The following is a 15,700-nucleotide window of genomic DNA, read 5'->3' on the forward strand; positions in this document are numbered from 1 at the left end:
ACCTGTGCTAGTAGTTTGTACTGTCACTGCTATATTCTTTAGCCTCTCCCTAAACATGGTGACTATCACCAGTATTGCAGAATTATTATCAATTTGCTGTAATTAACTCTCCTGTGGCGATCACAGTACAAAAAGCTGGGGAATTAAATGGATTTGTAGACTGAAACACCGGGTGGGATAGCTAGACAGCACAGGTTCCTTGACTGCAGTGCATCAGCAGTAAAGTGTGTGCTTTCCAGTGCTGTTTCCATGATCCTCACCAGCACTAGCTTGTCCCAGGATGGACACAGAGATGCATTTAACTTCAGAATACCAAGGGGAGTGAGATAAGCATTACTTCATTGGCAAGCCTTCCATGAGAAAAAGGCTGCAGCACAGCCTCCCCCAGGATCTAGCACAGACTAAGATAGCGTTAGAGCAGACGCTGTGAAATATAACTTTCACACCCTGATGATTATTCTTTGACATTTGTGAAGTGAAACAGTGATTTCAGTTAGTGACAATTTGTAGAGAGGTGCATCCTACAAATTTAGAATTGCATCTCAGATACTGATCGCAATTCAAAACAGGAAACATGGTTAAATCTGAAATCCACTGAACGTTATGTGAAATACTTACATAATTTGACCACTTTAAACCTAAGCACATTTTTATAGGTAGCTTGTATAATTTACTTTTATTAACATCACATAATTAACTAATCTTGCTTCCAGTGAGTTTAAGTGAAGATAATCCAAGCCTAAAGAGGTCATGCCCACAGGGCTATTTTCTCTACTAACATTTGTATAGGGGAAGGGAAATGATGCTTCTGTGCAGCAAAACAGAGCACCATGTTCTCTTTAACAGTTAACAATTTCAGAACTGTCAAAAAAAAAAAAAAAAAAAAGGCAATTATGATTGGTAGCTACTGATCTTCCTTTTTTCTTTAGGCCTTGTGCTGTTCTCTTTATTTACCAGTATTCTTCTTCTGTATTCATTCTACTTTTTATATATTTAATATTTCATTTCAAAAGATAACTTTTTTCTCTGATGAGGTAACATAGAAGCTCAGCTGCTGTTACTCTCTACTCAGCTTTCACTTCTGTCACTCTTCACTGCTCCAGTTTCCCTGGCCTGCCTACTCCCCTTCTTAGTTGAACATGCTCTTGATTTCTGCAGCTTAAATTTTCTCAAAATAGTATTGAAGAAATTACATCTTTAGCAGTATGTCCAGCTTCTGTCTGCACTCCCTCGGGTAGGATTTGTTTGGGATAGCACATAAGGTTATTTTACAGTCCAGAGACCAGTGCTCAAACTCAATAACTACAACCTGAAGAGGAACAGTTCAACCTTAACAGTGAGAGTACCCAACTAATTAAACCAGTTAGCCCATCAGTGCAATGGATTTATCCTCACTTGATATCTGCTAGAGAGGGATCAGGACCTTTCCTAACGTGAACACCATGTCTGACGTGCAGACCACAGGTCTGGCCCAGGAACAGCTGTGTGACAGCCCATGATTGATGTTCTGCAGGAAATTACAAGGGATGACCACAGAGACCCTGTTTGGCCCTCAGGCCATACCCTAGTCCCTCACCCATCTAGTTTCCGTGCAGGCTGGGCATGCCAAAACAGCTCTTTTGGATGCTACCAACTGCTCTTCCCTGGCCCAACCCCCCAGCCAGTTCTTCACTCTCTATAATGCTTCCGATGCCACCAGCCATTTTTATCTTCTTAATCTCTCTTCCTCCTCCACTGCTCTTACGAACGCGATCCTCAACTGATTTTCTTCCTACCCCTCCAGCCACTTATTCAGTGCTTCAGGTTTGATTTTTTTTTTTCCCCAAATCCATTTTTCAGTGCAACTCCCACACAGTTCTTTTCTTGGCTTCCTCCTCCTCTTGCCTACTCTACCTTGCAGAGTCTCATGATGTTTAACAATCATCTGTACGAGCTCCGAGCCTTTGTGCCAGAAAGCTGGATCACGTGAAGAAGCAGCAGCAGCAGCAACAGCAATCACATGGCCATATGGAGGGCTTCTGCTAAGGCAATGAAATCAAAGAAACATGTTCAGGCAGGACCATTTCTCAGCAGTATTGGTCATATTTTTTCTGGCAGAACTGCATACAAATCATTTTTTATGGGTATACACAAATCAGGTATCTCCTTTTTATGCTTACTCAGGCATTGCAGTCTTCAGTTGATACTGTCAACTATTTTTGAGTTGTATAGTCATTTTATTAAAATCGCATACAAACCCATGTAAAAGCCTAAGTGCATAATAATGCAGTAGGTCCTTATAGAGATAATATAAAAACTTTTGAAATAGATATAGCCATATAATATTGCTCACTTTCAGTTGTTCAGACTTGAGTATATTTCCCATTCCTGAATGGCCGAGCTTATGTGAATAGAATCACAAACACAAAGAGTAGGAAATCACATAGTGTGGCTAAATAAATCACACTGATACAGCAGATGACCATAATTACCTGAGCCTCCTGAGACTTAGCCTTCTTTAGAAAGGAACATATGGGTCCCAAAACCCTAGCTAAAAAAAAAAAAAAAATATCATTAGAGCTGTCTGTCAGTTCCCTGAGTTACATGACGCAATGATGGAAAAAAGGATATGTTAACTTATTCAGAAATAGTGCTTTGGAGGGGACTCGGGTCTGCCACCCCCGCCGTTCAGGTCTCGGGGCAGCGCTGCTCCTGCTGCGACCCAGCCATCGCAGCACAGACACAGCCCTCGCTCTGGGAAGGCTCAGGTAATACATAATCGGCCACGGCAGCTTCTCTGAGACACAGGAGGACTTCTTAAAAATTAACGAAGTGTGAGGAGGGTAAAAACCTGCACAGCCAGGCTGCGGAATGGGACGGCTCTGTCAGCGGGGGCTGCACGACATCCCCGGCTTTGCATCACCGGCGGATGGGGCTCCGACCGGCCGTGACGGACTTAAGAAAGATGAAAAAGAAGCAGCCCCTCAGGCTCGCCCCGGGGGCTCCCTGGACCGCGGGGCGGGCACGCGGTCCCTCCGCGCCGCCACACGGCACGGGAAGCCCATTCCCCCCGGCTGGTGACAGCGCTGGGACCCAGCACTCCGCGACCTTGCCTGCTTTCACCAAAAAAAACCCCTTTTCTATCGTAAGAAAATGGAAAAAGACACACCATCACCATACCCTTACCACGGCCCCCCTTCCCTCACGGCGGGGCCGGGGGAGGAGGGGCGGCCGCGCCTGCGCGGAGCCGCTTCCTCGTTGTCCCCCGGCCGCGGCGGCGGCGCGCGGCGCGTGCCCGCGAGCCGTGCCCGTCAGCGGGGCCGCGCCCGCCCCGGAGCCGCCCAGCCCGGCCCGGCCCCGCCTCTGCCCGGCCGGGGGCGCAGCCCGAGCCCGCACAAGTCAGTGATCCGCTCGGGCGGGAGCCGCGGCCGAGCCCGGGGCGGGGGGAGGCGTGGGGGAACTCGGCGCGGGTGGGGAAAGGGGCTGAGCTCCGGCGCGGTCGCCGCTCCCCTTTCCCGCCGCCCTCCCCGCAGCGCCGCGGCGGGGCCGGGCCGGGCTGGGTGCTCAGGGGCGGCGGGAGCGCTCCCCACCGGCGGGGCCGAGCGAGGGGCGCCGTGCGGGGGCCTCTCCCCCTTCACCTCCTGCCCGGAGGAGGAGGGGGCGGCCGGAGAGCGGCTGGATGCGGAGGGCGAAGCCTCAGCCTCCCTCTGCGGCTCCGCTGCTTTGATGCTGCGGGTCTCTGCTGGCTGTTAACATCTTCTTCCCTCTGCCTTTTTTTTTATTTTTTTTTTTTTTTTATTCTCCGTTTTCTTTCCTCCCCCCGCCCCCTTCGAAACTTGGCTTCTCCTCGCTCCGGATCTGTGTGCTCGGCTCCTCCTGGGCTTTACCGGTGGGGCAGGATCATGCCGGACCAGATCACCGTGTCGGAGTTCATCGCCGAGACCACAGAGGATTACAACTCCCCGACCACCTCCAGCTTCACCACCCGGCTGCAGAACTGCAGGAACACGGTCACGCTGCTGGAAGAGGTAAATCATGCACACTCACACCCTCCATTCCCTTTTTATTTTCCTTTTTTCTTTCTTTCTTTTTTTTTTTTTTTCTTTTTCCCCTCTCTTGTCTTTGAGAGAGCATCAGGGACGGGGCAGCACCACCCGCCCAAATCCACGGGAGCCAGAGGCGTTGGTATGCATGTAATCTGGTCTTTTAATTGTGGGACTTTGCTCTTGTGTTGAGCTAGTTACAGAAAGCTTTTCTGCCCTGGCGTCTCAAAGATTAGTGCGTAAAGCAGTTGTCTGAACTTAAATATCGCTGTGGTAGTTCTTAATGTTTTCGGTGTTGTCGGTTGTTGCAGTAGTAAAAAATGCATGAATGTTGGTATTTTTAGAGGGAAGATGAGGGATGAGTTTTGTTTGGGAGCGTTAATAGAGGTTTTCCCTGGCCACTCATTAAATCAAGTCAGCGCAGAACTCTGACTGCAGAAATCTGCCAAGGGAGACTTGGTTTAAGAAATGAGGTAAGGATGAAGGGATGAATGTGGAGTGAGGGAAATGATATGAAAACAAAACTGGTGGAAGGAGAGGAGCAGAATAATGCAGCAGAAGTGATTACACAGTCTCAGCATCTCAACCTTGAAGCCTTGGTGTTGGGTTTTTTTTCATGCTGGTTATGAGCGTTATTTGAATGTTATTCAAATGTTCACCCTGCTTTGCTTCAAGAAATAGGAGTGTGAAAACGGATAAACTTTCAGAGCTGATTTCTAAGGGATATCAGTCTACTGCTTCCTAGTTGAGGTTTTAGTGTGATTTCCTATGGACTAGGTCAGCAGTTATGAGGAAATATCTTCCAAATGACTTTAAAACAAGGCACTGTATAGCTCTTCTCTTACCCTGTGCTTGCTTGAAGGTACAAGCATAATGACACTGGAGGAAGACGGTTTTTTGCTATTGTTGCATGGGTTGCAGTTAGTTGTTGCTTTGGATTATACACTTAGTTCATCAAGTATTTGTCAATTCTTCAGGAGCCAGAGCGTATCTAGGAGATGGATTTAACAAGTCTTAGTTTTGCTGAATGTGTTGGCATGAGCAAAACATTTGGTATGCAAGGAAAGAGTATTAATTATTTAATTATGGTGTTTGCCTGATAATCCTGGCTATGGAAAATATAATTCCATAGGATTAAGATCAGTTAAAGTTGCCTTAGTGGAAAAATGTCTGTGTTCAAAATTGTAACAGTGATATTGTTTACATCAACTGGCTTGAGTTATATTAAGTTCACATTTAAAATTATGTATTTTATTTTTATTATATAACCTAGGTTAACTTCTGCAGCTTTTCCATAACTGTAGCTGTTTTGTTCTTCTTTTCCTCTTGTAACTAAGCTGTGGTTGCTTATAGATTTGTCAGAAATCAACCTGTTAAATTTGTGTTTGACAGTATTGCTGCCCCCTGGTCTTAACTATGTGGAATAGGTATAGCCATTGATATGCTTATTAGTACAGTTGACAGCATGCGTAGAGTTAAGTAAAAATACATATTTTGTTATCACTGGTGATTCCCAGGGTAAAAATACAGTGTAACGATTTCATGATTTGGGAGATGCATTGGAACAGTCTGAATGTGGTAATGCCTGTCCAAAGAAAACCAAAATACAGAAGATAAATACACGGTGTTCTGCACTATTTGTGTGGATCGTGCATATTTTCAAAGTTTTTATGTCTGATTTGACAGCAGTAAATCAGAGGAATAAAGAATAGCAGGTGCTTCTGGTGCTTGCGTTGCTGTTTCTTTATTTTCTTTTGTTTGTATAACTGTTTTATGTGCTCTCTTTAACTTGTTTGCAGGTTAGACTGATTCTGGGCTTGTCTTCTGTAATTTTTTTTTTATCTGTAAATATAAAAAAGCTTCATTTGATGGAAAACAAGATGCAAATAAGCTCTACTGTTATATGTGCAAAAAAATCCGCAACTCTCCTAAATTTGTGCTTATTAATTTGCATGGAGAAATACAGATGGTCAGGATGTGGCAGGCGAAGTGCTCCTTTGGAGCCTTTGTGTATGCAAGCTACAATTACAATAAAGGCACAGTTTTGCTGCTGCTGCTTTCAGGCTGGGCTGGTTTCTGTACACCTGCTTACCTAAGGCAGTGGGTGCTGTGAAACAGGGGCTGGAAAATGAGTGGTTGAGGTGGGTGTTCTGTACCTCCTGCTGCTTTGTCCATGCATCAGGGGTGACTGAAGAATTTCAAACAGCGCCCAAACTTCAGTTTTGAGCCTCCTGTGTTAAGGCAAAGGGGATGATTCCATCCTTGCAGCTGTTTGATCTTTAACTGAGTGTTGCATCTGGGTTGGAGCTCTCACTGGGTTTTTGCAGGCAGTGTCAGGCTCTGTGCTGTTGTGGCGCTGCTGCCTGAAGTATCTTAGGTCATTATTTTACAGCTAATTTAATTCAGCACAACTTCCACCTACATCAGTGACTATAAGCTAGTTTGTGGATAAACTAATTAGTTTCTTTATTCTAAACAAGATTGCAAACGAGAACTATTTTCTGAACAGAAATGGAAGGGGAATTAAACAGGTTTAACAAAAGTTAGATATGTTTTCCAGCCTCTCAGTTTGGTGTGATTCCTACCATAGCTCAGATCAGTGGTTAGATCAGAACCATCTTTGCATAAACTACTGTGAATAAAAGAAATAGATGGTCTTGTGTATATGTGGGCCTCTATCTAGACCCCTGAAGTTACTACAAAATTATGAACTTAGTCTTCCTTAATCACAATTAACAAGTTTTCTGAAATAATAAAATAGGTGATAGACTCATTTGCTGATTTTCTCACTTGCTTGCCTATCAGTAGAAGGGCAGTCTGTTCAGCTACCTAAATTGCTATATATTATCTCCTAGCTATAATTTTTTTTCCTGTTATAATTAAATTCTTTTCAGAGGAGATTTTGGATCCTGTTAGATGCAATTCTGGGACAAGTTTCAGCTGACAGGCTTACATGTTTTCAGCAGACATGTTTACTGATTCCGATGACTTTGCATTTGATGAGTTTTCAGTGGAAAGCCCAACAAAATACAAAGGCAAACTTTATTTAAATTTGCTGTAATAGTATCAAGGCAGGGAGTAAGAACATGCTACTACGTAGCAGTTTATTGAATAGGAAGGTTTCATGCTACATTGTTTAAAATACTGAAACTTCCAAATATTTGCAAGTTTTTTTCCTTTCAGGAGACAAAGCTAAAAAAGAAAAAGACCCTACCATCTTTGCAGCCAGGCTTAGGCATCTTATATAGTAGTTACCAAAAACTGAAATATTTTTTTTCTTTATGACATTTTTATTTTTAAAGCAGGAGTGTTATGTGATTGCCTCAGGTAGACACAAATTTTAAGGTTCATTCTATTGCTAAAATAATAGGGCTGTTTTTCAAAGTTGTAGAGGGAGAAACAAGCCATTACAATGTAGTCAAAGTCTAATTTGAGAGAATTTGCAATCTCTACTGCTTTCTGTTGATTCCTTCAGCATAAAGTTAAGTTCTTGCCAAAAAAAAAAAAAAAAAAAAAAGTATTTTTCTTTTTGCAACTGGGAAAAGTTTTATGGAATGGAACACCTTTCCTCTTTAGAGAGGCTGAGAGAGTTGAGTTGTTCAGCCTGGAGAAGAGAAGGTTCCAGGGAAACCTTAGAGCAACCTCCCAGTGCCTTAAGGGGGTTACAAGAGAGCTGGAGAGGGACGTTTTACAAGACCGTGGAGTGATAGGACAAGGGGGAATGACTTTAAACTGAATTAGATGCAGGGAAGAAATTCTTTACTGTGAGAGGGATGAGACAATGGAAAAGGTTGCTCAGAGAGGTTGTGGGTGCCCCGTCCCTGGAAGTGTTCAAAGCCAAGTTGGTTGGGGCCTTGAATAACCTGGTCTAGAGGAAGGTGTCCCTGCCCATGGCAGGGGGCCTGGAATAAGATGATCTTTAAGGTCTCTTTCAACCCAAACATAATATAATTCTATAATATTCATATGAAGAAGGAATTATGGCATATGTAGATGAGTGGTTAATTGCTTTTTTAAAGAAAAAAGTTGAAATACTAAATATAGACAGATTTGTGATACAATCTTTAAAAATGCCTCTGCTTTGTTCTGACCAGACATACTTTTATATCTACAGAAGCTCCATGATTTTTGTTACTCAATTAGATTTTGAAGAGTTGACTTTAATTGTTGAGTTATTACTTTGTGAGCTAGCTGGAATTTTTAGGGAATGATGACATCTGTTCCGAGAATAAGTAGTGCACATGTGGGATCACCACAAGACTGTCTTGATTCTGCTGTGTCCCAGCTCCAGCTGAAAGGACATCTTTGCACTCAAGGGATAACTCAGTTGTCATGACCAGGCAGTTAGTAGCAGATGTCATCCAGGGCTGTCTTGAGATACAGTGGTTAAGCTTAAATATTTAAAATCCCTTTAGACAGGCTGGTAGATAAGAAGGGACAGTTAAAAACTGATGACAAAGAATAACTGCAGTTGTTTCTGATGCTGATTTTTACTATTTGATGCCTGTTTTGCTGTTGTACTTCTGTAAAACTTGAATGGAGCACTTCCATTCTAAATCAACTTTTTGTTGGTATTATGCACCGACTTTGTTCATCAGCCTGGACTGTGAAAAGTGGTTGAATCTATTATATGTGTATGTCTGAAGAGAAAGAAATTTTTCTATTGTTTCCATCACTTAATTTCTCTTGAATTTTCTCTTGAAGCATCACCTCTTACAACATAATTGCAGCAAGTAAATTGTTACATGCTATTCTTTGTATTTCCTCATTTTTTAAATTAAAATGAATTTTTATTTTTAGAAGGTGAATCCAGGCAACTCCAGCAGCACTAGACTTAAAACCAGCTCTTCCTAACCTTGTAACCTGTCGTTTATGGCAGTAAGAAACAGTCTTGCATCATAGGGAGCTTTGTACTTAAGAGCTGGTTCTTATATAACAGGCCACAAGCAATCTTCAGTTTTGGAAGAAATGCACTTTTGGTAGCAGACCATCCTAAAAATAACAGATAAGAAAATTTTCTTTGTCTAGTAAATAAAACTCAAGGTAATTGTTACTGTTTTTACACTGAATGGCAAATGGCACCAAAGATGTAAAAAATGAGCATTTGAGTGTTCTGAAATGTCAGCACATGGGTGACTCCCCATCACAATACTGAAAATGTGATGCAGAAGGAGTTGACAGCAGTGTCCTGTATTTACAATAGCCGTCTTGCAAAAAATGCAGCTGATGGTGCTTTTATATTTACATGCTACAGTATTTATGCATTTAGTGTGTAATCAGTTTTACCCTTCATTTGACAGTAGTCAAAGCATTCGGCTGTAATAAGCAGGCAATCTCCTTTTACTTAAATGTGACTGATGGAAGGGAAACCAAGAAATACTCACTGGCAGCTCGAAGTTTCAGTCATGGCAGATGAATTAGCTTTGCCCTTTGAGAATTTGTATTCATTTTAGGCACATTTTTGAATGTACTTACTGCTTTCAGTAGCTCATATGTTTTTTTGAGAAGTACTGCTTCTTGTTTTGAATTCCCAGCAGGCTTCTTCATGTTTGCTCATCAGTTAGGAAGCTGTGAAAGTGCTCTTTGGTGCTCTCTTTTCAGTATGCCATGCAGGTAAATCCTGAGGGAGTGTGTACCGTGTAGTCATGGGAACTCGGCCCTGATGGAGGAGAGACTGTTTTAAGTGACTTGACTTAAAGTTGGGTTTAATGTTTAGGTTGGAGTCCTGCGGAGACACCTTCTGTAGTTAAAAAGCAATAAAAAGTAAAAAAAGTACTTTGAACAAAACAGAAAGCAGGGGAAACAGCCCACAAACCCATGTTTGTGTTTCAGCGTCGTGTCACTGAAAAACTGCATGTGAATGATTCAGAACAGAGTGAGATTGGTTGATGTCATTTCCAATGAGTAAAAATCAATTTTCATAGCTATTGTTGTGATTTTTAATGATGTGAATGAAGATGGTTGTTAATAATTTTAAAAAGCAGATGTGAAAGAAATTTACAGAGGATAATTGTAAGAGAGATCACATCTTATTTGAATGGGATAGTGCCTTGCAATAAAATCATTAGGCAGAATCAAGCCCAGAATGTTAATTACAAGTATTATTTCAGATGTAGAGGTAGGCCATATAAGCGTGTTCTAAAAAAAGTGCCATGGTACTTCTCTTAGACACTATTCCATCAGGTTTGATTGATACTGATCAAGAGGCCTAAAGTTTATTGGTGAGTGCAAAGGAAGACTCCTGAGATAATAGCGTGAGTTTCCTTTCCTGAAGGAGTGTAGCTGAAAGTGAATTCTCTGCTAAGAAAGGCAACAAAGTTATTTTGCATTCCTAAAGAGACAGTGTTGATCTGTGTTATTTATCTATATCTATGTATGTATATATTGGGTTGTACATATTACTGGGCTAATGCTGAGGCTTTGTATAAGCATTGTGACAAGTAAGATTTATGAGGACAGAGGGCTTGATTGTGGTGATTATGGAAAATATTTCCTTTAAAGCTCCTGTGAAAAAATAACAAAATGCTGTGAGGATCCCATTTTCCCCTTTGTACATGTAGATGTGCATGTGGGTGCACATGTGGCCTCCTTGTCTCTTTTACTCACCGGTGAAAGGAAAGGCCTGAAGTTCTGTTTTTACTATGGGTAAGCCTAAGAAAAAGTCATGGTTTTTCTTTCCTTTTAATAGCCACCTCCATCTTGACCTTACTTGTTTTATCCTTCTTGTTACGTTTCTTAACAGGAGAAATATAGAATTCTTTCATAGTGCAGAAATAGAAACTTAGGATACCAATAGAGTCTTTTCATTTGCTGTTTTTCCCTTGGTTAAGAACTAAAAATCCTGTCTGGTCCTGAAGGTAACTTTCTGGAAAACAAAAGTCTAGGACTGTAAGACTTTGGACATGGTGTGCTCTGGCAGCCTTCTGTCCAGGCTGGTGAGAGATGGACCAGGTGAGGGACCTGCAGGGCAGGTGGGACACTGATTGTGTTGCCAAGCCCAGAGGGTGGGAATCAGTGGAGCAAAGTCCAGCTGGTAGTAGGTTGTAAGTGGCATCCTTCCAGGATCAGTTTTGGGACCAGAACAATGTCTGGATGGTGGGCTAGAGTGTGATCTCAACTGATGTATTTGGATAATATCAAGTTGTTCAATATGCTGGCAGGCAGAGTGGCTGTTCAACAGGACCTGGAGAAGTGACCTGACAGGAGGAGCCTTGTGTAGCCAGTTGAAGAGAAATGTGAAATCCTGCACCAGGGATGGAGCAGCCACGTGCAGCAGCCCAGCCCAGCTAGAGGACAGGTTTCTAAGGAAGGACCTTGGACTCAGGTGGATGACAAGTTGGGTGTGAGCTGGCAGTGACAAAGGCTAGCCATGCACTGGGCTGTGTTAGTAAAAGTGCAGCCAGTAGCCAGAAAATAGTGGTTCTTCCCATCTATTGAGCAACTGTGAGACCACATCTAAAGTACAATGTTTAGGTTCACCAGTACATGAAAGAAATTATATAATGCCACAAGTTCAGGTGAGGATCACCAAGATGATTAAGGGCCTAGAGCAGATCCCTTAAAGAGTGGAAACTGGACTTCTTTAACTTTAGACAAGAGACTAAGGGAAGGCCATATTGCTTTCTTCAAATATATAATGGGAGAAAACTGAGAAAGCCAAAATTTTGATTAGATTTGAGGGGGTTTCAAGGGGGTGAATTTGTGGTTATTCATTATTATTATTTTGGGATTTTGTTCATTTGTTTTGAACCATGAGTCTGATCAACACGTGCCCAGAGAGGATGTGGAGCCTCTTGTCCTCAGAGACATTCAGAACTCCACTTGACTGTAGAAGTAGGGCTTCTTAAAATTGTTTGGACTGCATGATTTAATCTTTAAGAAGATAAGCAGGCAGAGTAAAGTGGCTGTTTAGTTTCATGAATGTGTTTTTGTGTTTTCAGGTAAAAGTTTACACTTATTCTCGGAAAAACAGCACATTTAAATCTAATCAAACTGATGTAAGCAAAGCTGATGACTTTTTTCCTTCAAGGAAAGACTTCTTTAATAGAGGAAATGGGATACTACTCACATTTCTGCAAATATGTAGTTCAAGAAGTTTATCAAATTTGGTTTTTTTATGATTTGTAACAATAATTTGAATAGTTACTGAGTGTTTGAAATTATATAATTATTTGTAAATGATCAACCTGCAGTTTTAGAAAGTCAGCTAATTTATTCTGTGAAATTATGATTATATTACATCTTAACTATTATATGCTGTATTAACTTTTATTATTAACTTTTCTTTTTAGGAAGGTTATTTGAATTTTGAATTCTTGAGCTTCCAATTTGAATTTAGTGCACTAATTTCTCACACTAATTTTCTTGTACTATATTTTACTTTTCAGGTAAATTATCTCTTGATTTTTTTGATTTTCAAATCAAGAAGATGGGGACTGAAGAGGGAAATATACCTGGAGAAGTGTACATAATACGAAACTTAGTCTTTTCCATAGCACTTCAGAAAAACTTGTTAAGGATGGGGGAGGCAAGACAGAATAAAATATAGGAGATTTTTTTGTTGGAAGACTTGTGGCTTGTTATGAAACCGCACTAGGATTTAGATATCCAACTTGGTTAGATTTTTAACACTTAATTTCATAAAATTGTGGAATATCTCAAGTCAGAAAGGACCGATAAGGATTGTTCAGTCCAGTTTCCTGCTCCTCACAGGACTGCTTACAACTAAACCATATGAGACACTCCTTGGACTCTGTCAGGCTTGGTGCCACAACCACTTCCCTGGGGAGCCTGTTCCACTGAACTGCCACCTTCTCAGTGAAGAACCTTTTCCTGATGTCTAATCTGAGCTTCCCCTCATGTGGCTTCCTTCCATTTCCTCGTGTCCTATCTCTGGTCACCAGAGACAGGGGATCAGCACCTCCCCTTCTGCTGCCCCCCTTGAGGAAGGTGTAGACTCTGATGAGGGCAGCCCCAGCCTTCTCTCCTCCAAGCTGAACAAGCCAAGTCATCTCAGCTGCTTCTCATGAGTCTTGCTCTTGAGGCTTTTCACCATCTTGGTTGTCCTCCTCTGGACACAGCCTGATAATTTGGTGTCCTTCTTGCACTGAGGCCTCCACAGTACTGGAGGTGTGACCACTGTCCAGTGGGACAGTCACCTCCCTTGGCTGGCAGTGCTGTGCTTGATGAACCACAGGACATGGTTGTCCCTTTTGGCTGCCAGGGTACCTCTGCTGACTCACACTCAACTTGCCCTTGTCCACCAGAATCCTCAAAGCCTTCTTGACAGTGCTGCTCTCAATCCATTCATCCCCCAGTATCTTGACGTAGGGGATTGCCCTGACCCAGGTGCAGGACCTCGCACTTGGCCTTGTTAAACTTCATGAGATTCACACAGTCCCACTCCTCAAGCCTGTCCAGGTCCCTCTGGGTGGCATCTCTTCCCTCCAGTGTATCAGCTGCACTGCTCATTTTGGTGTCATTGGCAAACTTGCTGAGGGTACCCTGAATCCCCTGAATCCATGTCATTAATAAGGATATTGAACAGCACTGGTCCCAGTAGGAGCCCCTAAGGGACACCATTCATTACTGATCTCTGTTTGGATGCTGAATCATTGATGTGGTCATCGAGCCAATTCCTTATCCATCAATTAGTTCATCCATCAAACACTTATCTCACCAATGAGTGACAAGGATGTTGTGTGTGACCACGTCAAAGACCTTACAAAAGTCAAGGTTAATGACATAAAAGTACATGACAATGAAAGTTCGTGGATACAATGCTCATGCAAAACAAACAAAACCATTTTAATTAATACCTCTCCGTGTCAGTGTCATAGTCTTGAAAGTACCACAGACAGTGAGAGTAGTTAAGCTGTTCTGTGCAGTGTGTAGCAAGGAAGACAACTGTTAGAGAAATCTAACAGTGATGTTAAAATAAACTTAGACACTTTTGTTCAGTGATGACGGAGTGCCTGTTTACAGCCTCCAAACGCTATTTGTTAATTCTCAGTTTATAAAGCTATTGAATTTTAATATAGTTGAATGACGCTGGAATGGGCCTGGGAAATTTGAGTCCACTGACCTGTTGAACAAACCCGTCTCTGATGAGGATGCAGTCAGGGAACCCAGGAAAACTGTAAAGGACAAGTGTAAAGTACCCAGGACTGTAAAGTACAACAGAATGTGCAAACTGGGCCAGCCTGTGCCATATTGTAAGTGAGCAGGACCGTGATGGTCCATTCCTGTGTTCTTAATAATGTACTATACAATGGTGATGGTGTTTCTGGAATCAGCAGCAATGGGTGACTTTTAACTAAGAATTTTTAAGGAGGTAGCTTAAATGTAAGGTACTCTGACACATTGCCATTCTTGTTGGTTGTGTTTTGGTTTTATATTTTTCTTCCCTTGCTAAGTGTCAAAATTATGGGGAAGATTGTAAAATGAAGAGTGATGATGGTATGACACTGCAAGTAGCATATCCTATGTCTTTTGTCTAATACCATCTCTTACCTTAGAAGAGTATTTATGCTATCTCTATTAGTCTTTAAGCTGAAACTAATTATAACACAGAATGAGTTATAACTAAAGAGAAAGTTGAATGAAGTTGCCTTGGATGTTTTAACAAAGTTGTTTGTTTTTACTGTAAAACAGGTCTTACACATGGCATTTTCCTAACCTTATAATTGATGCTTTGATTTCTTTTGCAAATTATTCTTCATATGAAGCCTTGCCAAAATTAAGCTTTTATGTTTTTATTTGAGAAAAGATACTTGGGCAAAACAATTTTGATTCTCTCACAAGACAGAGGGATATGTTATACTTTTCTTGTATATTGTCATGGCTGCAGCACCTGCAATGGTGTCATCTTTTGGGGAATGTTTTGTGCAATTTTTGTTGTTTGCTTGTTGGTTGTGGATTTTCTCTCCCACACATTTACCATCTTCTGGGATGAAAGAAGCCCCCAGAGGATCTTTGGTGTGAAGATCTACTTCAATTATTTTCAGTGTTACGGCACCAGGGCTGTCTGTACACCATTTGGAAAAATGGTCGTGTTCTACTGATGTCATCTAAGCATAGAGAGAAGTAAAAATCTTTTGGGCTGAGTTCAACAGGCAGAAGCCTGAGTGCCCAAAATATTGTCTCCTCACTTGTACAGTTACAGGGAAAGAGATACTAGTTCTCTCTAAAACCTCCCTTTTAAAAATGTTTATAATGCTCTGATGGCAGTTTTGTTGCCAAGTTAATGTTGCTTTCACAGGAAGTGCTTGGAAGGAAACCTTGTTTAAACTGGCAAAGAAAACATGAGAAGAAATGCAATTTTTTCTTTGCTGACACTTTGCAGGTTAATAAAGCTCTTTGGCATAGGTGCTCCTGACTTAAACCCTCAGATTCACTGCCTGCTGTTCCTTGGCTCCCCATTTCATTTGAGGTACTCTGAATGCTTCCTTACTTGCCTTTTCCCACTGTATCTAGACTACGTCCTTCAAAAATGTTTTTGTCTGTGGTTAAAATAGCTGTAACAGTGTTCTTTTACTTCAGCAGAGCCTGGTCTGTCTGCTGAACTCATGTGTAATTTAGTGCAGCTTCCTGTTTTTCTCATCCTATTTAATTGGGCAACAAGTTGCAGCAAAGCAGCTTCCTTTAAAATGAATCAGTGAATATTATGCATATTGAAA

The 15,700-nt window shown here is 41.8% G+C and overlaps 1 protein-coding gene and 1 long non-coding RNA gene across 6 annotated transcripts in view; one reads left to right on the forward strand and one right to left on the reverse strand.

The window, feature by feature from the left end:
• Positions 1-3,276, reverse strand: part of LOC126639536 (uncharacterized) — a 105,496-nt gene extending 102,220 nt beyond the window's left edge. For 3 of the 5 annotated variants that reach the window (XR_007628834.1, XR_007628830.1, XR_007628829.1), the window contains exons 1-3: positions 3,149-3,246; positions 2,472-2,530; positions 1,894-2,018 (exon numbers count right to left, since the gene is read on the reverse strand). This is a non-coding gene — a long non-coding RNA (uncharacterized LOC126639536). Of the gene's footprint in view, positions 1-1,893; positions 2,022-2,471; positions 2,531-3,148 lie in introns of all 5 variants that reach the window. The other 2 variants (XR_007628832.1, XR_007628831.1) reach the window with 2 other exon arrangements.
• ASAP1 (ArfGAP with SH3 domain, ankyrin repeat and PH domain 1) overlaps positions 1-15,700 on the forward strand; it is a 147,942-nt gene that overhangs the window by 25,598 nt on the left and 106,644 nt on the right. The window contains 1 exon segment of the mRNA XM_050313880.1: positions 3,878-4,007. Coding sequence (XP_050169837.1) covers positions 3,878-4,007 — 130 coding nt within the window.

Source organism: Myiozetetes cayanensis, unplaced genomic scaffold (genome assembly GCF_022539395.1).
Source record: "Myiozetetes cayanensis isolate MyiCay16 unplaced genomic scaffold, myiCay2020 scf1, whole genome shotgun sequence".
NCBI lineage: Eukaryota > Metazoa > Chordata > Aves > Passeriformes > Tyrannidae > Myiozetetes > Myiozetetes cayanensis.